This window comes from Staurois parvus, unplaced genomic scaffold (assembly GCF_062004578.1).
Source record: "Staurois parvus isolate SC_StPar_1 unplaced genomic scaffold, SC_StPar_1.0 ptg000672l, whole genome shotgun sequence".
NCBI classification, from domain to species: Eukaryota; Metazoa; Chordata; class Amphibia; order Anura; family Ranidae; genus Staurois; species Staurois parvus.
This window is the reverse complement of record NW_028318468.1, coordinates 2,626,610-2,653,106: the sequence shown is the minus strand read 5'-3', so window position 1 is coordinate 2,653,106 and position 26,497 is coordinate 2,626,610. Positions and strand designations below refer to the sequence as shown.

At 40.6% G+C, this 26,497-nt stretch overlaps 1 protein-coding gene across 1 annotated transcript in view; it reads right to left on the bottom strand.

Annotated features, from left to right (window-relative positions):
- The window catches only part of DCBLD1 (discoidin, CUB and LCCL domain containing 1), a 112,169-nt gene that overhangs the window by 15,877 nt on the left and 69,795 nt on the right, over window positions 1-26,497 (bottom strand). The window contains exons 6-10 of the mRNA XM_089652163.1: window positions 23,563-23,696; window positions 15,639-15,679; window positions 5,833-6,039; window positions 2,861-2,985; window positions 1,010-1,157 (exon numbers count right to left, since the gene is read on the bottom strand). Of these exons, the coding sequence (XP_089508289.1) occupies window positions 1,010-1,157; window positions 2,861-2,985; window positions 5,833-6,039; window positions 15,639-15,679; window positions 23,563-23,696 (655 nt within the window). The remainder of the gene's footprint in view (window positions 1-1,009; window positions 1,158-2,860; window positions 2,986-5,832; window positions 6,040-15,638; window positions 15,680-23,562; window positions 23,697-26,497) is intronic.

The window sequence follows — 26,497 nt, the reverse complement described above, 5'->3', positions numbered from 1 at the left end:
GGGAGAGAGCTGGGAGGAAGTGTGGGCTGAGCTCTCTGCCTCCTCTGTACACAGGAGTTAACAGTGCTCTCCTCCCTCTTTTATTCAGATCAGATTGTACAAGAGAGAGGAGCTTTGGAGGGGGGGGAAGAGCACAACCCACACCTGCTGGCTCTCTCCTTCTCTGCAGCTGTCTCTACTCCTATAGGGACAGTAGGAACAGAAGATGTGCTAGGAGGGAGATTTGTGGGAAGGGCAAATGGGGTTGTAGGGAGAGGGGTGCTAGAAGGAGGGATTTGAGGGAGATTTTTGCTGGAAGGGAGGATTTGTGCTAGGAGGGGGGATTTGTGCTAGGAGTGGGGATTCGGGGGCAAAATACTTACCACAAATCACGTTTTCCTATACTGCACAAAAATGTGCTTCCTTTTGCAGAAGTGTGTGGATTCCATAAATTCGTAATGGCACCCCCATGCATTAAAAAAAATATAATGTGCTGGAGCATGCAAAAAAGTGTGCACATTTGAATACACCTCCTGGTTTAAATGCACCTCCTGGTGTGAACAAGCCCTCAGACTGGTGTACCCCAGGACTGTACAATACTGAAGGATGCCTTGACTGAAAAAAAAGGTTGCAAAACACTGCTCTACAGCATGCTGGTAGGGCAGAGGATTTTCTACAGGCTGGTGCTGCTTTTTTGGACAAGGACTCTAAGACCTTGAATACCGTTTGTTTTAATGCACTTTGAATGTATTTAGCAGATTTAAACTGAAAGTTCAGTTGAGCTTTAAGGCGTTACTAGCAAATACAGATAGTGATATTTAGGAATAAACCTATAGGGACGATACCAATAATATTCTGTATTGTATTACTGGTAATTCTGCTCTCCAAAGTTTTTTTTTTTTTTTACAGTTTATAACACCAGTTCACCTATTCCTATCTTGTAATACTTTCAGTTTAATTGGATGTTGTTGCTTTGTGTATTGCATTCCACACAGAACAATGCAGTATAAGTGCTGTTCCTTGTACATACTCTGTGTAAGAGCACATCCCATAAGTTCCACTTTCATAGCAATCCTTTGGTTCCAAGTGCGTGGTATGATACGGAGAGCTCGTGCCACAACAGGAGGAATTAAGTTGTTACGAGTCTGATCTTGATAGTCTGAGTTCCCCTCCAATACCTATTGAACAGCACAATACATACTTTACTTCACTATATAATAGTCACACAAGTCATTACAACATGAATATATTACAAAAGACACATTGTGAGCTTAGAGTCACATTTTTTCCAGATAAAAATATAGTTCTGCATGTTGTCTTTAGCAATCTGTCAAGATTTGTTTCTTGTATATACTAGAGACAAGAAATTCAAGTGATTGCATCTGACAACACAGTACTTGTGCTTTAAGCTTTCATATATGAAACCCAAAAGAGGTTTGAAAGCATAAAACAATTTGAGAAACAAAATGTAAAGTTGGGATTATCCTGTAAAGGCATATATTTTAAGGTGAATCCACAGGCGGTCTGGTTATCTGGCATGACCCATACTGTACATCATCAATCCTGAAGGGCCACGATGCTTGGTGCTAAAGCTCAGTGTCTGGTCCCTTAAGGTGGCCAAGAATTGCTCCAATGACCATACACTCGAATCAATATAGGCTCGTTTCCACTATCTAATATATAGTAATTAACCTGCGCCCAGGACAAGTGAGCAAATAATGTGTGCTTAATGACTTTACAATAAAGTGAAACAGTGAATTAGTAGGCTGCTGCTTCTACAAAGGTATAACCTTCTCCAATAAACAACATACATATGAAAGAGCTGCCCAAAAACAATTGATGAAAAATAGCATGAACTAGATAACCATTATACATAAATTCAATAAAATGAATAAAGTCCTTCATGTGAAAATAATAAATTGGTGCATGTGCTTCTTCCACAAACAATACGTGATTCGAGCTCTGTGTTCCCCACTAACTCACCAGCTGTATTGGACTCTGATAAATGAAACAAAAGTCATTCACGCTTTGGTGAGGCATGTGGAGTTCTGCTGAGTCTTGTAGTTCTCCTATCCACTATCCTTTCCACTATCTGCAAAAGACGTTCTTCTACAAAAGCGATCCACGCTCATGACATGTTGCCTCCTTACCTCCCGTTTTAGCCCCTTAAATGCCACACTACCATGCTGCAACCTAACCACATGCATTGCTTTCAATTGCAGGGTGGTTGCAGCATGGCTCCATTCACTTGAATGAGTTGTGTTTAGCATGCAGTACCTGGCAAACGTGAAAAAGATAATTTCTACTGTGGTCATGATGCTTCTACATCCCCAGCCGCTGCCTTTGCAACTAAAGGTGAAGCACTTGGTAAATAAGTGGCTCGACACATAGTTTTAATGCCCCTAACTGGTACTGTAGATGAGCCCTTAGGCTATATTCACATGAGCATACTGTGTGTGTGTTTTATTTAAATACAGAATGGATCTGAGCACTATAAATAAACTTCACAGATCACTTTCTCCAGTGTTTAAATGTACTTTGCCTTTAGACATATTCAGAGTATCTAATCTGGCCATCAATACATAGAATTCTATTTTCTCTAAACACAATTAAAGCAAACAAATTTAAAATGCATGTAAATCACACAGTGTACATTCAATCATTTCAATATACTGAATGCATTTATATGTATGCAATAAAAAAATGTCCTACAAATGCACATAAATTTATTTAACTTCATATATTTCACTGCCCATGTTGATGAGGCTTTATAGATCGCTAGACAGGGTGCTAAATATCATTGGTGGACATAATCATTTTGTAATGCTCTCCAGGCAATGTATGTAAACAGAAAAAAAAAAGTGGAAAAAAAAAAAATCACCTTTTCTTCATTGTTCATTGCTCCCTTGTAAGTCCTCCACTTCAATCCATCTCTTGTAAAATTGATTATGTAAGATTTCACATAAAAGTTAAAGTTTGGCAATGTGGATCCTGTAGTGACAATACCTGAAACAAACCAAGGGAAAGGAATGTGTTTTAGTGAATAAAAAACAAAATAAAAAGGCTAGCTCTTCTCATTTCCAATAAGTGGTCATTTAGAAACTGGCATCTAACAGATCCAAATATACAGCAGGTAAAAGAAGTATTGAACACGTCCCCATTTTTCTAAGTAAATAGGTGAGGTTGACATGACATTTTCACCACATGTTGATAACAACCCATGCAATCCATACATACAAAGAAATCAAAACAAATGAGCTCAGAAAGTAAGTTATGTGTAATAAAATGGAACGACACAGCGAAAACGTATTGAACATGCTAACTGAAATGTATTTAATACTTTGTACAAAATCTTTGTTGGTAATGGCAGCATTAAGATGCCACCTCTATGGAGAAACTAGTTGCATGAATTGCCCAGGAGTGATTTTGGCCCATTCTTCCACACAGTCTTCAAATCTTGAAGGTTCTGTAGGACTCTTCTATGAACTCTGATCTTCAGTTATTTGCATAGATTTTCTATTGGATTCAAGTCAGGTGATTGGCTGGGCCATTCTAGCAGCTTTATTTTCTTTCTTTGAAACCAATTGAGAGTTTCCTTGACTTTGTGTTTGGGATCATTGTCTTTTTGAAATGTCCACCCTCCTTTCATCTTCATCATCCTGGTAGATGGCAGCTAATTTTTAGCAAGACTGTCTTGGTACATTTTTCCATTCATCCTTCCTTCAATGATATGAAGTTTTCCAGTACCGTATGCTGAAAAAAAAGCCCCACACCATGATGTTCCCACCTCCAAACTTCACTGTTGGGATGGTGTTTTTGGGGTGATGTGCAATGCCATTTGACCTCCAAGCATGGTGTGTATTATGGCATCCAAAGAGTTCACTTTTTGTCTCATCTGACCAGACTATATTCTCCCAGTATTTCACAGGCTTGTCTAAATGTTGTGCAGCAAACTAAACAAGCTTCAACATTCTTTTTCTTCAACAATAGAGTCTTGCATGGTGAGCGTGAATACAGACCATGGCAGTTGAGTTCATTACTTATTATTTTCTTTGAAACAATTGTACCTGCTAATTTCAGGTCTTTCTGAAGCTCTCCACAAGTCATCCTTGGCTCTTGGACAACTCTTCTGATAGTTCTTTTCACTCCCCTGTCAGAAATCTTGTGAGGAGCACCTGGTCTTGGCCCGGTTTAATGGTGAAATGATGTTCTTATCACTTCCAGATTATGGCTCCAACAGTGCTCACTGGAACATTCAGAAGATTAGAAATCCTTCTGTAACTAATGTCATCAGTATGTTTTGCAACAATAAGGTTGCGAAGGTCTTGATAGAGTTCTTTGTTTTTACTCATTATGAGATGTTTCTTGTGTAATTGCTTGGTAATGAGACACCTTTTTATAGGCCATCAGTTGAGATGGAAACAGCTGATATTAATTTGCACTGAAAAGAGGCATGCTTGCTTTCTAATTACTGATAGATTTCAGCTGGTGTCTTTGCTTTCCATGCCTTTTTGCGCCTCCCTTTCTTCATGTGTCCAATACTTTTTTTCCTATGCCATTCCACTTAATCACAAATAACTTAATTTATGAACGTATTTGTTTTGGTTTCTTTGTAAATATACCTAGAAATTAAAATTTCTTTGGAAATATATTTACCTAGAAAAATGGTGACATGTTCAATACTTATTTTACCTGCTGTATCTATGAATAATGTTTTCTGTGCTGTGAACTATAACCCAGAAGATCCAAAAAAACAGCCATAAAGTGTATATACATATGAACAAGTTCCGTTTCCAACAACACATTCGTAAGTTCAATTTGTAGGCAAGTCCAACAAAGTAAGAGCTTGTAGCCAATGGCTGCAAGTGCTGATCGCTGTATTCTGGCAGACGGGAGTCCTCCCTGTCAGAACAGAAAGCAAAAGATGAGGAGATTGCCACACCAACATCACTTGAGTTAGTACGGCAATCTGTCAGTTTTCTATCATTCGGCCTGCTGAATTGAATGAAGACTAACTGAGTGTGTGTATACCCAGCTTTACATGATTGGACATGTTCACATCTTTGAAAGTTGAACGTTCATATGTAGGGGACTTACTGACTTACTGTATAGGCAAAACAATTAGCTTTGGATAGAGTAGGGAAGGACTACAACCCTTGTCAATTTCTTTTTTGCTGTCTGTTTACTATTGGGGAAATTTCCCAACTCTTTCCTCTCAAAGTTGTTCCTTAAAGTAGATCTTTAGCTAAAAAAATAAAAATTGGCAGACAGGCAAACATTTTAATGCAAAAGAGACATGCCTGTCTACCTCTGTACAGTGAGCTGCGCATGCGTAGCTCACTATACAAATTTGGCAATGCCAAGTCTGACGGAACTCCTGCACATGCATGGGAGTGATGTCATCCCTGCCCGCCAGTAACAGCGGACAGCGATCAAGACCCCGAAGCCGGCCGCTTGAAGATGTCAGTTCTGCTTTAAACAGGTGTCCCATTGGAAAATATCCTCTTTGTTCTGGGGACAACATTAACCTATTTGGATTTCCACTCAGTTTATTTTAGATGACAATGGGCACCAATAAAAATAAAAAAGGAAGGCTTTTCGCAATAAGGGTATAGACAGCAACAAAATCCTGAAGGGTCTTGATTTTAACCCCTCTCCACTATCCAAACACTAATTAAAAAAAAATTAAAAGAAAAAGTTTTTGCCTAAAGATACATTTTAATGACGAGCACTACACAGTAAATGCTAATCTTCACTGAAGAGGCCTATGCTAGGAAAGGAAATGGCAAAGATTTTTTTCCTAATTTTCAGTAGTGGAAATATGAATTACATCCGACAATTGAACATCATTACCAGTTATTTTCCTTCTGTCCCCCAGATCTATTTCTAGCCATTCACGGTCAGACTGATGACTGGAAGCCCAGGACAGCCCCTGGGTATTGGGTTGGGCCTTTCCCGGGGACCAGACCATTGTCTCCCCATTCTCACTTCTCCATTCCCAGGATGAGGTAGCTGAAAATTTCTCTTCTCCATTCCCTGCAGTCAATGAAGTGCTGCAATCTTAAAAAAAAAAAAAAAAAAAAAAAAAAAAGAGAAGTAGAAATACATGAATTTCATTAAAACAATCTATAGGCATGTTAAAAACATGCCCATTCCTCTCACTTAATAAACCTTCCAAAAGTTATTCAAGGGAAAGAATGAGCAGTACTATCTTGTATAATATTTAGTGCCGCAGCAGTCTGCAGATTGCTCTAATCGTTCAAAACAAAGATAAAGCACAACTCCACCTGGATCCTGGTATGTTTAATAGAAAAGCCATAGATTTATTTCAGGTCCTGAAACTTAAAGTATATGTGAACCCTCACCTTGTAAAACAACCTAGTCATTTTAAAATGGAAATTAAAGTAAACCGTGTGTGTGTGTGCGCGTGTGTGTGCGTGTGTGTGTGTGTGTGTGTGCGTGCGTGCGTGCGTGCGTGCGTGTACACACAATTAATACTTTTTTTCTCTCATATATTTTGTTTATATAAGTGATCACATAATCTCTGTTCCCAGCTGTATGAAGGGGCTTAGAGAGTGGGGGTGGGATGGGGTAAACAGCAGTACACTAATTTTCCCAATGAATGGCTGTGCAAGTGATGTGTCAGCACAGGTCAGGGCCACTGGGGGATAGGCAGGCTGTTCTCCCAGTACAGACAGAAAACTGACCACACTGGGAAGGATGTGCCTCATTCTTAAGCTGGCCACACACGTATATATTTATGTTGGAGAATTTGTTTCAAGAATATTCATTTGATTTTCTAAACTTTAGTGGGGTCAAATCAATATTCATTTTCGACAGCAGTGACGGGAAAATTTGAAGGGGCAGGAAGGAAATCTTTTCTCAATCAAATGAAGTTTCGGCCAGTGTATGTGGTTATCATTCAGAAATTACATTACTTTTAAAGTCAAATGTTAAAAGCAAAAGACAATTTTTGAATGACATTTGTCCATTCACCGAATATTCTCGTCTGAAAATCTACACGTGTATAGGAAAGCAGAGAGGCTGGCATGAACATCAGGTATTTCACACAAAGGAAGCAATACAAAGAGAACAGGATATTTTTTTCATACAAGTACAGCAGGCACATATTAGGAATATGAAATGTTGGGGTAACTTTTTTAAAACAAAGATCATATTGCCATGAGCCCAGACTTGCCTCCTTCCTACCTAGGAGTTTTAGCTGTTCCTGCCCACTTTTGTGTGGTTCAATGTCCACCACCCCCATTGCTTTCTCTATTACTGAAATATAAAAAATACAACAGAGAGAATAGGGGTTCCAGATATTGGCCACAGTAGACCGAGGAATTCAAGCACAATGACCTCACCAACAGAGTCCCTGAGATACTATATATCAAATCGTCAGGTAGTGTGGTTCCTAAGAATCTACCAAAAGCTGAAATATCAGTTTTGGGTGCACTGACTCTGTAAATACATTTAACTGTACCATTAACAACCCATCATTTCATGTTTAAATCTTACCTTTACCCTTTTTCCATAAATAGCATGTATGCCTATTTTTTACTATTCTTTTTCCCCATAACATCTTACATTGACAAAAACAAGCTTATGTTGTCCAGTCAGGGGCGGACTGACAACTCATGGGGCCCCCGGACAACAGGGGATCATGGGGCCCCTGTGTCCTTGCCCAAACTCAAAAAAGCCTATGAAAAAGGTACCAGGGGCATTTCATGGGGCCCCCTACTGACCCCGGGCCCTCGGGCAGTGCCCAAGTTTCCAAATGGTCAGTCCACCCGTGTCCAGTTATTAATTACAGATTATGTGGAGAGTGACTGCATTCAGACATGCCATGTGCCAAGTGAAAACAAAATGTCACAAGAAAAATTTGTAAAATTGTTGCCTGGCTTGCAAGTTTTGGAGTGTGGTTAACAATATGATTGTCACAACCCAACATCTAGGAGATCTTTTATCACCTTTAGATACTTGAAATTTCAATCTAGCCTAACCTATTTCAGGCTGTTTTAATATTTAGGAGTGCCAGTGAAAACCTGTTACCAGTCATGTAAAAAGGGCCAGTCCACCCATAACGGGTATTCAATTATGCACAGATTCTGAAAGACTGACTCTTACACTGGCATTTCTATCTCTCGAAAAACCGTCCAGAAAAATAAAATGTATAATGAATAAATACACTAATTTATTCCAATGAAATGGAATACTTTTCATTGGAGTATATGTGAATGCTCTCCATAATTTTCAAAGTAGGAAGGGAAGTCTGGAACTGAGGTACAGAGATCTTTCCACCAGAGTTCTTAAGAGATACAATAAATTGGTATATAATTTAATGTCCTAAAATCTATCCAATGGAAATATCAGCTATGGGTAGGATAGCCAATAAAGTCTGTAAAAGGACTCATGACAGTATGGTCAATTAACCCTTCCACTGCCTCAAGAGGAAGCTAAGCTCTGTGCAAGAAACTCTAACCCCACAATAACAACTTGATTTATTTGGATTTATAGTGAACTGTCAGATAGTAGAGTGGTTATGCTTGGGCACCTGGAGCAATGCTAAACCCCCACTTCATTAACACTGCCACTAGGTATGGATATTGTAGTGCAACAGGTATCGGCATTAGCTGTGCATAGTGCTAATGTTATATTTCCCGTAGAGCCTTCATTCAGACTTGCTCACAAGCGATCACCCCTGGACAGAGCGAATGTTCCCAGACTTCCCCGTGGTTCTGGCAATATGACACATCAGATTATCTGGGATGCTGTGGGTGACCAAGTGCTTGGGTTTTACAGAATCTTAGCAATGCCTTTGTAACTAACTTGTGTTTTTTTAAGCAACCCTGTTGCTATAGAGCACTTTTTAAATCAAGGCATACCTGTAATAGAACACGGACAGACCCTGCTCTGCTCTATGGGCAAAAAGAGCAAAAGGATTGTCAGATTACACCTGACTGCCCTCCAATCAGATCCACCTAGACAGAGGGGGACAGATCCCCTTCTGTTTTTTTTTTTTTTAGTGGTCCTGATGGTAGGTGGGTGTAAATAAACACAAGTCTGTTTACAGCCACCGTTTTATAAGGATGCATGGACCTTCCGATCAGGTCAACCTGAAAAACTGACAGACAAAGCTGATCAGAATGGCCGTGGGAGAGGAGCCCTAAAGACAACTGTGAGAGATGTTTCTAATAACATAGCCTAGCAGCAACTGTTCATATGTGCACTGTCATTATTTGAGATTACCTACAATGCCAAATTAAATAAAAAAGGAAAAAAATCTTAGCTCTGAATGTGTTTTAAAAAAAAAAAAAAAAAAAAAAAAAAAGGACACCGCCATTATGCCTGTGCCTCCGATTCATTCAAAGTTGAAGCAGTTGAAATTTCCAAATTGGTAATTTGGAAAAATCCAGCTCTATACCCTTCCTCTTATATTGTAAGCTCTAACGAGCAGGACCCTCTGTTTCCTCTTGTACCAAATTGTATTGTAACTAATGTCTACCTTCATTTTGTAAAGCGCTGTGCAAACTGTTGGCGTTATATACATCTTGTATTATAATAATATGTTTAAGTGGGGCACAGTGAATTACAGTCAGGTCCATAAATATTGGGACATCGACACAATTCTAACATTTTTTGCTCTATACACCACCAAAATGGATTTGAAATGAAACGAACAAGATGTGCTTTAACTGCAGACCGTCAGCTTTAATTTGAGGGTATTTACATCCAAATCAGGTGAACGGTGTAGGAATTACAATAGTTTGCATATGTGCCTCCCACTTGTTAAGGGACCAAAAGTAATGGGACAGAATAATAATCATAAATCAAACTTTCACTTTTTATTACTTGGTTGCAAATCCTATGCAGTCAATTACAGCCTGAAGTCTGGAATGCATAGACATCACCAGACGCTGGGTTTCATCCCTGGTGATGCTCTGCCAAGCCTCTACTGCAACTGTCTTCAGTTCCTGCTTGTTCTTGGGGCATTTTCCCTTCAGTTTTGTCTTCAGCAAGTGAAATGCATGCTCAATCGGATTCAGGTCAAGTGATTGACTTGGCCATTGCATAACATTCCACTTCTTTCCCTTAAAAAACTCTTTGGTTGCTTTTGCAGTATGCTTTGGGTCATTGTCCATCTGCACTGTGAAGCGGCGTCCAATGAGTTGTGAAGCATTTGGCTGCATGTGAGCAGATAATATTGCCCGAAACACTTCAGAATTCATCCTGCTGCTTTTGTCAGCAGTCATATTATCAATAAATACAATAGAACCAGTTCCATTGGCAGCCATACATGCCCACGCCATGACATTACCACCACCATGCTTCACTGATGAGGTGATATGCTTAGGATCATGAGCAGTTCCTTTCCTTCTCCATACTCTTCTCTTCCCATCACTCTGGTACAAGTTGATCTTGGTCTCATCTGTCCATAGGATGTTGTTCCAGAACTGTGAAGGCTTTTTTAGATGTCGTTTGGCAAGCTCTAATCTGGCCTTCCTGTTTTTGAGGCTCACCAATGGTTTACATCTTGTGGCGAACCCTCTGTATTCACTCTGGTGAAGTCTTCTCTTGATTGTTGACTTTGACACACATACACCTACCTCCTGGAGAGTGTTCTTGATCTGGCCAACTGTTGTGAAGGGTGTTTGCTTCACCAGGGAAAGAATTCTTCGGTCATCCACCACAGTTGTTTTCCGTGGTCTTCCGGGTCTTTTGGTGTTGCTGAGCTCACCGGTGCGTTCCTTCTTTTTAAGAATGTTCCAAACAGGTGTTTTGGCCACGCCTAATGTTTTTGCTATCTCTCTGATGGGTTTGTTTTGTTTTTTCAGCCTAATGATGGCTTGCTTCAGTGATAGTGACAGTTCTTTGGATCTCATCTTGAGAGTTGACCGCAACAGATTCCAAATGCAAATAGCACACTTGAAATGAACTCTGGACCTTTTATCTGCTCATTGTAATTGGGATAATGAGGGAATAACACACACCTGGCCATGGAACAGCTGAGAAACCAATTGTCCCATTACTTTTGGTCCCTTAACAAGTGGGAGGCACATATGCAAACTGTTGTAATTCCTACACCGTTCACCTGATTTGGATGTAAATACCCTCAAATTAAGCTGACAGTCTGCAGTTTAAGCACATCTTGTTCGTTTCATTTCAAATCCATTGTGGTGGTGTATAGAGCCAAAAATGTTAGAATTGTGTCGATGTCCCAATATTTATGGACCTGACTGTATATACACAGTTTGCCACAGGTCAATGCAATGGTCAACGGACTATGTCCTGCTAATTTGCAATAAAAAAAAAAAAAAAAAAAAAAAGTTTTGCATCACTATCACAACTCTATGTTCATAACCAGATATAGCTTTTCATGCATTTCTGGGAACATTCAGAAAGTACAGCAGTTAGTTGAGCCAGGACACACATTGGACATGGCATGGATCCCCTTTAGCTAGACCAGATTTAATCAGCTGAACTGTAAACTGTGAGAACAAAGTTGTGAAAACCAGACACCTGACAAATGAGTCCTTATATAATAATAATAAATCATCAAGAGACAATGCTGAGAGTTTTCCAAAAATCCCATTCATTTGCTCTTAGAATGGTCTTCCATCACGTTCACTGCAAGCTAATCAGCTATAGAAGTAATTATTTCTCCTTCTGTCTCCCAGTAACAGTATGTATTTATACACTATTGGCAGGGGCTGCCCTGCAGGCAGACTCAACATGTGGAATTTGTACAACCTTCGCTCATTGCCTCAACAAGCTAGATATTTACTGAACAGCTGCAGAATTATTCTAACCCCAGGTGACTGCTAGCTGGAACACTGTCAGTGATCCACATAAGCATTTATTTCCAAACTGTGTAAATGCTTCACTGATAGAGCCGGCTAATGAAGCTCACTTTATCTGTTCAAAAATTTACAAATCTAAAGTAGCCATTTAGACTACAATTTTATATTTGCAAAAAAAAAAAAAAAAACAATTCATTTCAATCTCTATGTAAGAATAAATGTGCATTTAATGTAATTTATCCATGTTAATTACCTTGTAAAACTGTCCCTTGTGTACATATTCAAAAGCCCTGAGACTGCTGCTGGGAGCTGTCATCTTGGATGGGATTTCATCAGTCCCGGCAGACCCAGAGCTGTCACTCAACTGACACTCAGTAGTAGTCCCCTTCACTCCCTTCATCCCTGACAATTACATAAAATTTGTGCTGGCCCAGCTACATTCCTCATCTCTTATAGACAGTAATGACACACTTCCAGAAGAGGAGAGGGTCATGACAGGCAAGAAGGATTGGGACTATAGAACTGACATTTCCTAAAGAAGTCAAATTTGCTAGCAAGTACGGGGAATGTTGCAAGTCAATGCAAAATAGTTTGCAGGAAAGAAAAATACACTGCAAGTAAGCATTAAACATTTGATTTATCTGTGCTCCTATCTGCCATTTTTAGAGCTGGTTACAGGGTCTATTTAACTTAAGCCTCATTTCACTTTTTACAAATGCTAAATTGTCAGGTTTTACTGTATACACCTATCCACAGATATAATGAGTAGTCAGAGGTGTAGGAGGGATTCGCCTGTCATCAATGCATCTTCTGTTAAGTACAATTATGTTTATGTGACAATATGTACCATAAAACACTGTTGGTGCTGAACTGTCTTTGCATGTTTAACCACCAGAAGGATTTACCCCCTTCAAGACCGAGCTATTTTTCCTATTTAGCACTATGCTAATTTAACTGGCAATTGCTCAGTCATACAACGCTGTACCCAAATGAAAGTTATATAATTTTTTCACGCAAATGGTGCTTTCTTTTGGTGGCATTTGATCACCACTGAGTTTTTTTTATTTTTTGTGATATAAACAAAAAAAGACAAAGAAATGTTTTACAAATTAAATTCATACATTTTGGTTAAATTATATTCTGCTACATGTCTTTGGTAAAAAAAAATCCCAATAAGCGTATAGTGATTGGTTTGCATTAAAGTTTTACTGTCTACAAACTATGGTATATATATATATATATATATATATATATATATATATATATATATATATATATATATATATATATATATAAATAATTTTTTTTTATACTGCTAATGGCGGTGATCAGTGACTTATAATGGTATTGCAATAGTGTGGTGGCCAATTTGACACTAACTGTTGCTGAGGAGAACTGACTGACACTGACATATCCAGTGATCATTGATAATACTATAAAATGGTCACTGTACTAATGACACTGGCTGGGAAAGGGTTAACATTTAGGGCGATCAAGAGGTTGACTGTGTGCCCAACAATATACGTGCTGCTTTGCAGAGATAAACAGAGAGATTGTTCCCTCTGAACAGAGCCCTGTGTTGATTTTCAACACAAGGCTCTGGCCTGTGATTGCACACAGTTGATCTGCAGGTCCCAGCCATGAATCATTGGCCAGGACCTGCTGAGAGACAGGTTGCCGTCGGGGGGAGGGGGGGGCAGGCCTGCATGCGCAGCGTTTTACAATATATGGGGGGAATTACAATACAGTTTAATACAGAATGAATAGGTAAATATTCGATTGGGAAACTTTCACACAGTCCCCTACTGCCTACAACTGCTGATCAACAACAGTTTTCCAGCATGTCCCTTCAAAAGATGTCGATCAAGTGATCAATATTGGCTGAGCAGGGATGGCCACACACTTACTGAAATTTGCCTGGTTCCTGCTAAACTGGCCAAATTTCGATCAGTGTATGACCAGCTTAAGATATGTGGGACATTTAGTTAGGTCCACAGTACACAGAAGACCCTTGATGAGGGACTTTTTTTACTTTTTTTTTTTTTAATGGTTGAACTGGATGGATTTTTGTCTTTTTTCAGCCAGACTAACTATGTAACTATGACTGTGGCTTACGCATGTATTTGCAAATGTGTGCAAACAAAACCCTCTATTTTTAACGCATACTATTAGACACAGCCAAATAGTTTTATTTGCAAGCTGGCTGGTAAGTGTTGCTGGGAAATCTTTTGTTTGTCTTGTGATGTGCATTGCCCTTCCATGTGCACCTTACTGCTAAGGCTGGTTATAGGTTGGGACGGTTGCCATTTTTTATGTAGTTGGCTAAATTGGATGCATGGACGCCCTGGATGCCTTTGCTGTCATTTTGGTATAGCTGGGCATCACGTGCATCCCTGTACCTTTAAGTAGTGATGGGCTCCTCCAGGCACACCTGCCCTTAACCTATCCATTTATACATGTGCTCCTACTATGGAGGCTTTTAGTTAGGTCCACAGTATACAGAGGACCCTTGTAGTGGGACTGTGGCTTACGCATGTATTTACAAATGTGTGCAAATAAAACCTTCTGTTTTTCATGCAAACTGTTAGACAAGGCCAAATAGTTTTTTTCGCAAGCTGGCTGGTAAGTGCTGCTGGGAAATCTTGTGTTTGTCTTGTGATGTGGGACAAGGTATGCTGCAGACTCGTCCCCACCAACTTATCAAGAGTAGTGATTGAACAATGTTTAATTTGTGATTGCCAATTTGTCGATGAGTCTCCACCTGTGGTGTTTGCTAGCAGACATAATGCCCAAAAACAGCCGGGTCAGAGACTTGAATATGTCTAAACCCAGCCATAGATGGTTCAAATCGTCTATGGGCAGGCTGATTGTACCCAATTCGATTGCTGTACGACTCGGGTACAACCAGCCTGTTGGATTTTTCATGTGAATTATTGCTAGCTGCTATAGTCCCTAGCAGGGGCGGACTGACCATTTGGAAACTCGGGCACTGCCCGAGGGCCTGGGGTCAGTAGGGGGCCCCATGAGATGCCCCTGGTACCTATTTCATAGGCTTTTTTGAGTTTGGGCAAGGACACAGGGGCCCCATGATTCCGTATTGCCCGGGGGTCCCATGAGTTGTCATTCCGCCCCTGGTCCCTAGCAATAATCACTGTGTTCTCCCAGCAGGGAAGGCTTCACAATATCACTCTGTGGGACAGATTCCCAGGTTGCAGGAAAGAAAATTGCTCAATTCCCCCATCAACACAGTTAGCATCGATGGGGGAATTGAGTGATTTTCTTTTCTGCAACCCTTGGTGGTAGGAAAGAATTGCATCATCTATAGCCGGCTTTTTGCTACCCTAGAGTACCCAAAAAAATAATATATACTGGTCAGATGCATTTTGATTCACTGCACTAAGGAATTATCACTTTGACAGAATGAAGTTGATCATTCCTACAGGTGCTTTAACAAAATCTAGCCATGACTATCTACAGCACGGGTGTCAAACTGGCGGCCCTCTGGCTGTTGCCAAACTACAAGTCCCATGAGGCAATGAGGCATTGCAAGATTGACAGTTACAAGCATGATTCCCAAAGGTAGAGGCATGATGGGACTTGTAGTTTTGCAACTGCTGGAGGGCTGCCAGTTTGACACCCCTGATCTACAGTATCTCTAGGGCGTTATTAAGCCCCTTACTGAATGGTTGTTAGATATACTAGTACTGTACTTTTCAGACAGGCACTTCATGTTGGATCAACAGAAGCACTCCATTCAACAGTATTTGTTTTTCGCTTTCTCCTTTGCGCAAAGCTCTGGCCTTGTTCAAACACATAAAAAAATACATGCAGGAGTGTACAGTGTATTATTCTTACCAAGGCTGTTAAACACAAACCGGCGGTCTGAAAGTGAGCCACTGCAACATAAAACAAAAGGGGAGCAGCGATTAGTACAAACAAGACAAAGCATTCTTTCACAAAGCGGTTAATCTCATTATCTGGGAGTTATAAAGCATTGCTCCTATCGGTGTCTCCACTAGAGATGACAGATGATTATTGAACACGACTCCTCTTTAGTCTTCAAAGGCCTTTGCCCCACGTCTGTTTGCATAGTGTCCTCTCATTGTCACGGATCATTGTCATGTTTGCCGAGTATTCATTTAAAGTGCCATCTCCTGGCGATTTAACAGCTGCTCTAATGACAGCATCTTCTCAGATGGGAACATGCCAATATGACTGTCATATGGTGAGTGGTAGTCTTCATCTTCCAGAATAATTCTACTGAAGTAATAAACCCAGGCATGAGGGGTTCTGAATGTTCCATCAGGAATCATTGGGCACTCAAATGTATTTTATAATCCACTAGATTATGGGGTTAATTTACCGAAACTGGAGAGAGCAATTTTAGTAAATCAACCCCTATGTGTCTGGTGGGGTTATACTGAAATGGTCAGGTGATTTTGTTTGAATCATATGCTTTTTCACCTTTTAGTGATTAAATAGCCATTTGTATAATGAAAGATTTCTCTCATTACTTATCTATGGCAAAAACTGTAATTTACAAATGACTCTGTCAGTGTTTGCAGTCATCCGAGGTTTGTGTGAACATTTGACTCAAGCAGTGAATGTTACATCATTAAGATTTGGCGATCAGTGTCTACGGTCCATTATCCTACTCAAGTATTGCACATTATATGAATCTTCATAAGATAGCCTATGAACAAAGCTTTCTTCGGATTTAAAGTGTAGCCCTAGGCAAAACCTGTTTTTTTTTGGACAGAGTGGGGAAAGATTAGACCCTCGGCCATGTTTTTGTTGCCGTTTTCTCACTGGGGGATTAACCACCTTACCACCTCTATTTGTACCAAGGCCAGATCTAGGGGGGTGCTGGGGTGGGCAATGCCCACCAGATTTTAGTTGTGCTCCCTCAAAGCCAACCCTAATCTGCCACTATACTGCAAGTATACTAACCTAACCTGCCACTATGCTGCCCTAAATTGACACAATACAACCCTAATCTGATACTTTACTGCTCTAGTTTGACATTACACTGCCCTGTCCTGAAACTATACTGTCCTTGACTGACACTATGCTGATCACAGTTATGCATTGTGTGCGGAGGAGGAGCTCTGCTGCCTGTGCCCAGGCTGTGTGCAGTACAGCGATGAGAGAGAGCTGTGCCCCTGTCCTCCTGCCCTGCCAGCCGTGACCCCTGTCCTCCTGCCCTGCCAGCCGTGACCCCTGTCCTCCTGCCCTGCCAGCCGTGACCCCTGTCCTCCTGCCCTGCCAGCCGTGACCCCTGCCCTGCCAGCCGTGACCCCTGTCCTCCTGCCCTGCCAGCCGTGACCCCTGTCCTCCTGCCCTGTCAGCCGTGACCCCTGTCCTCCTGCCCTGTCAGCCGTGACCCCTGTCCTCCTGCCCTGTCAGCCGTGACCCCTGTCCTCCTGCCCTGCCAGCCGTGACCCCTGTCCTCCTGCCCTGCCAGCCGTGACCCCTGTCCTCTGCCCTGCCAGCCGTGACCCCTGTCTTCTGCCCTGCTGACCTCCCATCCTCTGCCCTGCTGACGTTTTTTACTGCACCCCCACATCAGACAGGTTAGAACCGGCCCTGATTTGTACTGAAGGCCATTACTACCTATCACAGAGAAAGACATTTTTCAGCTGTCCCCAGAGCAGGAGATGATGGGAAATCTACCAATGGGGACACCTGTTCAGGAACAACGGTCTAATTCTAGTCACTTTGGGAGATTTCCTTACCGCTGCATCTCTGTGACAGGGATTGAAGGGAAATTTCCCCTATAAAAAAAAAACTGGCAGAGACTTTAACTCTTCCCTGTTCTATTTGCTCTTTATGCTTGATACAGACATTTACTGTGATACAAATGAACATATGAACGTCTTGCCAGTAATGGAAACAAACCAATTAGTTTAGTGCATGATACTGCAGTCTGTTTAAAACAGTCTATGTTAACAAAATAGCAATATATTCCAGATTCTGGTTATGCTGTATAGTGCTGATAAGAAAAATCCAGATGACTGCCTTGCTTTCATACACAAAAAGGCCAGTGCTGTTAAGTGACAGGTGTTAAACAATACATTAGTGCAGGGCTTAAAATTTCAAGTCCTGAGCTACTAGCCAGGCCTTAAGAGTTACTCGCCACCAGTTGCCCCACCCAAACCCTTACCCTGCCTCACCCCTAATGCCGCCCCTAAACACACCCTAAAATTCTTTCATGAAATGAAACTGTTAAATGTTACCCACATTAAATCAGGGTCCCCAGAGTCCCCCCACATTACATCAAGGCCTCCAATGTCCCCCTAAACACTCCATCATACTTAGACCATGCACCGTATACAACCATAACCCCCCATAATCTTTCACTCACAAAACCATAACTCTACCAAGCATATCCTACCTAATATCCAACCCAGCAGTACTTCAAATGCCCCATACTCTACCACCCATAATAACCACATCATCCTGAACCTGACCAAACCACCCATACATGAAGGTTTACATACAGACACATGTACATACACACACAGACAGACACCTGTACACACATACAGACACACACAAACATGTACACACACGCACAGAGACAAATGTACACACAGACACATGTGCATACACACATACACAGACACATGTGCATACACACATACACAGACACATGTGCATACACACATACACAGACACATGTGCATACACACATACACAGACACATGTGCATACACACATACACAGACACATGTGCATACACACATACACAGACACATGTGCATACACACATACATGTACATACACACAGACACATGTACAGATACACACACACAGATACATGTACATACATACATACATACATACACACACTCACACACAGCCCTATAAAAATTTGCAGTATATCGTTAACTTCACTCACAGAGCCGGGTACTGCCCTCTAGGGGGAGGCAGAGAGCACATCACACACTTCTTCCTTTGCTTTCATTTTGCTCAACTATTGAGCACTCTGACGGCCCCCAGTGCAAGTGACAGATCTGGCCCTGAGTTCCGAGCCTGCTCAGCAAGACGGCCCTGGGGGACACACTCGCCCCCACCATAATTTCAAGCCCTGCATTAGTGTGTACAATATTACAAGGCAATGCACTTTTGAATGTTTTTTATATACATGTAAAATGTAAAAAAAAAAAAAAAATCAGCTTGATGTAAATATCAACATGTGTTTTAACATACTTTGTTTCTTTCCAGAGTGGTTGTATTTTACTGCTCCTTCTCACAAGTCTATATGTTGGTTGAGTGCTGCAAATTGAACATTTTCTCCCTCCAGTGGCTAATCTACAAATCTTTGCATTTTTAAAGCTGACCTTGCACTCCATGCAAACTATGCCTAACTAGTAAAGGCCCCATCCCCATATTTTAAAATGCTGCAAAAACAAACAAAAAAACATCTGTTATTAGGTGTAGTGGATGGGGAAGCTAGGTAAAGAAAATATTTACCCTTCCCCTGTCTTCCACTGTGCACATTGTGCATTCTGCATCCTATGGTTGATATCCTGGGAAATGCCAAGTACCCCAAATCTTATGAGATGATTCTACAGAACAGTGCAGTAGCATCTTCTAGCAAGGTTTTGACTACTTTTTATTCCCCAAAATGTTGGCCACATCGTCACCATGGGTGGAAGTGGGTGTATTAATAGACTTCTCCCGTCCTTTCCCACATGTGTTATATAGTTAGTCTGGCTGAAAAACATCCATCTAGTTCAACCATAAAAAGGGAAAAACAAAAAAAAAATTCCCATTTATTTTTTAATATTCTACACTCACAGTTGATCCAGAGGAAGGCAAAAAAAAACCTAGCAAAGCATGATCCAATTTGCTCCTGCAGGGGAAAAAAAATCCTTCCTGATTCCCCCCTCCGAAGAAGATATTGGATTTGAGATTTTCTGGATCAACTTTACCTATAAATGTTAGTATCCAGTTATATTATGTGTATCTAGGAAAAAATCCAAACCTTTTATTAAAAGCGAAGTATGGGAATATATATATATATTTTTTAATCATACTTACCTAGTGGATGCAGCATTGGTCCAATTCTGCATCTGTCCCCTAGAAGCTCTGAGGCCGAGAGCTCAGCGATCACATGACTGCTGATCACTGAGTTCTCATGGCCTCTCTGAGCAGAGATTGATGACTGTCAGTCTATTCCACATTCTCACAGCTCTTACTGTGAAGAAACCTTTCCGTGTTTGGAGATTAAATTTCTTTTCCTCCAGACGTAAAAAGTGCCCCCTTGTCCTCTGTGATGACCTCAGGGTGAATAGCTCTACACCGAGTTCACTATATGAACCACTGATGTATGTATACATGTTGATCATATCCCCCCTTAATCTCCTTTTCTCAAGAGATAATAAATTCAGTTCCTCTAATCTTTCCTCATAGCTGAGCTCCTCCATGCCTCTTATCAGTCTGGTTGACCTTCTCTGCACCTTCGCCAGTTCCCAGATATCCTTTTTGTGAATTAGTACCCACAATTGAATTGCATATTTGTTTGTTTTGCAGAAATTTGAAATTTAGGGGATGGGGGTGCCTAACTAAATAAGTGGACCTTCCACTTTAATAACACGCCTGTAAAAATGTGAACCCCACATCAAAAATGACTTTAGGGTAAATTTTGCAATAAAACATGTAATCAGTAAAAATATGCTTCCATCCCTTTAATAAAAATACCCAGCAGAGTGAAGGTGCTAGAACAAGGACTTCCAGTCTGTAAAGCAGAACAGACACACAGCCACGGCCATCTGTACTAGATTTGGAAGGCCCTTTAGCATTTAACCCCTAACAATACCCATTATGTGTCTGTGAAAGAAGACACTATTGTATGCCCACACGGTAGAAAAGGACTGCAAATTACTTCCAAGCCAGCGGAATGATCAGACTGGAATGGCAAGGTCAGGTCTATACAGTAAGAAAGCCATTCATGATTTGACATCATTACAACTCGTACTTCCAGCCTGGCTACACATTGACATGTCAGGGAGATCATTAGAGAACAAGTGACTAAATGTGAAAGTTTAAGCCAGGAAAAAGCTGAACATTAAATGTAAGCTGAACTAAAAACTGCAAACACAGACATTAACTACATGGGGTTATCTGCCCATAGGCATTTGTAAAGCCTAACATCTATGTTAAAAAGCACCTGTCACGTTTTATCAATACATTTTATTAAAGGCATGGTGCATAGTTATCATAGCGATGCATACTTTGATCTTTCATCTGAAGTGACACCTGCTTCAACATTTCTGAAATAATCTTTAAATCGAAGCGAAACATGTTGTCAAATATGACTACATAATCATTGCCCTCAATGTTCACATTGGTAAGGTTTTGACATTAGATGTGAGACTTGGAGTCCCCAATAGGCTGACCTGTGGGCTCACGTAGGGCTATCATTAGTGGTAGCTGAAAGCATAACTACAGCCAAAACTGTTTTGAACAGATTCAGAAAGAGCTAGACTCTGTCAGATTTTATTGCTGTGTCCCTGTTGGAGAAATGGGTTTACAGGGAGGGAAAGTGGTTTATTATATTTTAGCTTCTTAGATGTTGTGGCTGCAATAGTTTTCTTTTTTTCCTTTTTCTTTTTTTTTTTATTCAGACTTTTTTCACCTGGTGATCCAGCCAGTAAAGCTGCTGACATTAGTTCGTTTTTATCAACCAGCAGGCTGAATGAAAAAATAATACTGATCCATTCCCCCCATCCACAGATTCAATGTGGATGGGGGAAACCTCCCCACTTAGATATTGTATTCTGAGAGCAGGGGAACTTCCCTGCCATCAGAGTACGCTGATCAGCGCTGCAGTCTATAGCCTGCATTGCTGATTGAGCGTCTAAAATCTAACAAGCGGTTGTAGAGAAGTCAATCAGTAGATCTACCTCTGTTCAACCAGGATGCCCATGCTTGGATTAACATTAAGCTAGTTAAGCATGTATGGCCAGCATAAGTGGCAGTTAGAGAATTGAGACAAACCATTTAACAATGGCAGTGGTGCTCAATGGTCAGATTTTATCCCAAAAAACCCCCCAAAAAAACAAAACAAAACAAAAAAAAAAAAACCCACACAGTTGCTGTAACTGCATAAAAAGTGGTTTGCTGGAGTTCAGCTTTGTTAGTCAAGTCCATCTAACAGTGCTGCTGTTCAAGGCTGCCTCTGTTGTTCCATTAGTGGAGAGGAGATACTCTAAGGCTGGCCATAGATGATGCAATTTTCTTTCCTTCAACCACATGTTGAAGGAAAGAAAATAGTTTTTTCCCCATCAACACAGTCAGTGCTGATAAGGGAATCCTTCCTGCTGCGCTACAGTATTATGAGAATGGGAGGTTTCCCCACTGTCAGAATACAATGATCACTGCTGGTGGCTATATCCACTGGCAGTGATTGTACAAAAAAATTACAGGCTGGTTGATCAATAGGTTGACTTCAGTACAACCAGCCTTTCCAAAGATCCAATTCCTGCTGAATTTCAATCCGCCTATGGCTGGCTGCAAACATTTTACTGCTGTTTTTAACGACAAAACAAAGTTCCTAAACTGTCTTCTTTTTGTAACTTTAAATATCGCTGAGTTAAAACAAAGGACAAAATGAACTTTAGTTTTGCCAATCACAGGTGATCCATCTATGGCTGGCTTTAGACAGGAAGCGTGTTACTGGTCAGACCACCAGGTGAAAACAAAATATAACGCACCCACCACATTTAGGCTGCTTTCACACTGATCCATTTTTCTTCCGCTGTTACGTTAAAAAAAAAGCTGACGAAAACCGCTTGACCATGTATTCCTATGGAACTCTTCACACTGATCCGTTGTGCGTGTTTCTAAGTCCTGCTTGCTGCATTTATGGTGCAGTAAAGTAACCAAACCAAAAATGCACCTTCCCAGGGGCGGACTGACCATTTGGAAACTCGGGCACTGCCCGAGGGCCCGGAGTCAGTAGGGGGCCCCATGAGATGCCCCTGGTACCTTTTTAATAGGCTTTAATAGGCTTTTTTTAGTTTGGGCAAGGACACAGGGGCCCCATGATCTCCTATTGCCCGGGGGCCCCATGAGTTGTCAGTCCGCCCCTGCACCTCCCCATTAAAATCAATTAAAAACATGGCAAAAATGCATCAAATACACACTCGCGGTGCATTTTGTAAGTCAGGTCATGTTAAAAATGCAACAAAAACTTTTTTGTCTGAAATCAGTGTGAAAGTAGTCTTTCGGACTGGTAAGTTGCAATATATTAAATCTTTGTTTATAATACTGCTTTAAGGCTGTTTGTGTCTTCCTGTCCCAATAACCTAATTCTCCTTGTGTCTGATCCAGGAACCATTGGGCCTGGAAATTAGAGGAAATCTCCCCAACAAAGTCAGACAGACATAAACATTCCCCACTCTATTAAGAATTAAACTCTTGGCATGTATTGGGCTTTCAAAAACAAAGCCGCAAAACAGCAAGTCACATAAGCCCAAAGGCAGGAGACCAGAAAACCTCAGCAACCCTCACTGTATATTTCTTCATAAGAAAACTCAGGGACCCTCCACTTTACCTACAGAGTAGACCTTTTTCTTCTCTACATGTGAGACTAGTTCATTTATTGGTATACAAAGTAAAAAAAAAAAATGTACATTTAATATTTAAGAAACTTTCAGAATAAAAGTCTGATCTATAAACAAAGTCAATTGTATTTCAATATATGTACACTTTCTTTGCTTAAAAAAAAAAGGGGCTATGAGAAATTTAAAAAGCAGCAATTATTACTTACGCTTTTGAAAAAATTCCATTTGCCAGAACCCCTCGGTATCGACTTGCACCTTTCTGATGTGTCACATGAATTTGACCTCCAAGTTCATCTGCGATAACTCCCGCATGAACTGCAGCTTTGCAGAGCAAAGACGTCTGAAAGAAAAAATGCAAACCTTTTTTGTTTAATCTGTTATTAATACAAACATTTTAGATTGTTGTCCATTTATACTTCTAAAAAAAAAATATACATAGCATATTATAAAATAAAAAAACTCAATATTTGTTACTGATCCAGCATATCAAAACTAGGTAAAGTATCCATCTACAAAGCAGGTACTATCTAAAACAGACTGGCAGGAGTTATTTTTTTCTATTGTCATTATAAAAAAAAAATGCCAATTTCTATTGGTATGAGCACCCAAAAATACAAAGATAACCCCAACCATTGTTTTTAAGATATTTATTTCAGGTACTTCTACAGCACTGTCAATTTGCGCATCTATATTGTACATTCACATCAGTCCCTAACCCTCAAGGGACGTACAATCTAAGGTCCCTAACTCACATTCACGCATACACATACTAGGGTCAATTTAGACAGGAGCCAATTAACCTACCAGCATGTTTTTGGAGTGTGGGAGGAAACCAGAGTACCCGGAGGAAACCCACGCAGGCACAGGGAGAACATGCAAACTGCAGGCAGGTGATGCCGTGGTTGGGATTCAAACAAACGACCTTAGTACTGCCAGGCAGAAGTGCTAACCATTTAGCCAATGTGCTGCCCATATAGATATATTTTTTCACAGTGCCAAGATCCCAGCACTAGGATCAACGTATTTTTTGTAGAGAAATATATTGAATCTTATTCATTTCCTTACTGTAGATCGGCCTTTCCCAATTTTTTTTCACCTTAGAGGAACCCTTGAAATCATTATCAGCTGTTTGGGAACCTCTGATAAAAACAATTCATTGGGGTCAGTGGGAAAAATGTCCCTTATATTGGTGGTCAGTGGGAAGCATGCCCCTCCTTACAGTGGTGGTCAGAATGCCACCCTTCACACAGCTAAAAAAGGTGTCATGCAGCTAACTCTACTAAGCAATATTGTAAAAAATGCTCATGCGCTACTGGACATGCAATACTTAACAAACAAAAAAATATAAATTAAATTATTGCAGCAGTCCCATACTTGTGCAATGTACCACAATTCATGTATAATAAAATTTAAACGGACCGCACATCAATATTTAACATATAATCATGTGCATGTATATCAAACATACAGCATAATTTGCCTTTAACAAAGTGCCAAATAGTTCAATGAGTGCATGTGCTCCACTTAATTGAAATGCTTAATTTCTTCAGTTAAATCAAAGTGCTCCACTGTGCTCAACAAAGTGCCCCACAGACTAGAACTCACCCTTAGCCAATGACCATCTATTTCTAGAGTGGTCTATAATGCTTGTGGGGCATTCCCCAATGGAACAGATGTCTCCAGATCTCCGCAAATATTAGAATAGGCAAGTGACCAAAAAAGGTGTACCTTTGGTATTTTATTGAACGGTAGATGTAAAAAAATCTCACTCACAAATAAAGTGACTATGCCCGGCACCTGGTGTACTCAGCCTTATTGTTCCTATTCGGTGGAAGCCGCTGTACCAAACGCTCCTCACAGCGGTGTGTGTTCCATAGGGCGGATGTGACGTCGGAAATTACGTCATCAAATCTCGACACGTTTCGATCAAAGATCATCCTCAGGAAGTGCCTCTGCTAAGTGGCATTGGCACTGGAACTATGCAGGTGCCATGAAAATGGGAGGTCAATCAGACACAGGTCATAGAACTCCTAGGAGCTTCTGGGGCATCTCTATGGTTCCACAGAACCCTGGTTGATGATAGCTGCTGCAAATTATTATCCATGCGAGTATTAACCAATACAAGAAGAGACTTTCACGTTTTCGAGGCCAAAACATTGAACATGTTAAATGAGCATCATGCACAGTACAGAGTTCTAAAGCAGTGGAAGAGCATCACAAATTAATTAAACTCAAGAACACAAATACCAGTCCATTACAAGTCCTTTGATATGGGGGTTGCATTAGTTTCCCCTGGTGATCCTGCCTGTCCTAGGGTGAAAAAACTCACTTACTGTACTGTATCTATGAAGAAGTAGCATGGTCACCCCATGACAAAGTATTAAAACTACACAACACCCCCAACCGATTCTCTTCTCCACCATAAGGGCGAGGTGTTCTGTAGCCCATAGAGAAAAGTACAGTAGAAGCAGGGTGAACAAGAACTTACAACATTTTGGTAGAATCAACAGGTATTTTTGCACTTAAACACATACAACAAAATTATTTCAATGGTGTAATTAACAGATCAAAAAGGCGCAAATAAGTAGCTCATTGTTAGGGTTTAATGATTTTTCAAGCCATGCAGACAGGAATCTCAGACCAGGTAAGCTTTCATATGTTTTTTACTGAATATGCAGCAAAAACATGTTGTGATTTATCCTCTGAAAAGCCAGACTCTCCGATTTGGAAATGATCTTCCTAATGTAAAGACGGGGTGGCCTGTGTCAGGTGCATTCATCCAGTGATATTTCTTATGCAAGTAGAATGCAGTAGATTACTTCTAGGCATTCTGCCTGTCAGCTGTCCACTGATGTGTAAACTAGAGCACACAATACTAGCTGCAGATGGACAGCTCTGTGAACTGGAATAACAATGAAGCCACTCACAGCTGGATGACCTGGACTCATTCATTTGGATCAATGAAGCAACAATGCAGGCAACGTACTCATATGAACTTATTCTCTAGGCAAAAAGGCAAAAGTTGATTTCAATGGTTTCCTGACCGAAGTCATTAGATGGAGTTTCTACAAATTAGGAAATGCCTGCCATTCAATGTCAGCACACCAATTCTAATACTACTTTACAGTCTAAGTGCATTTC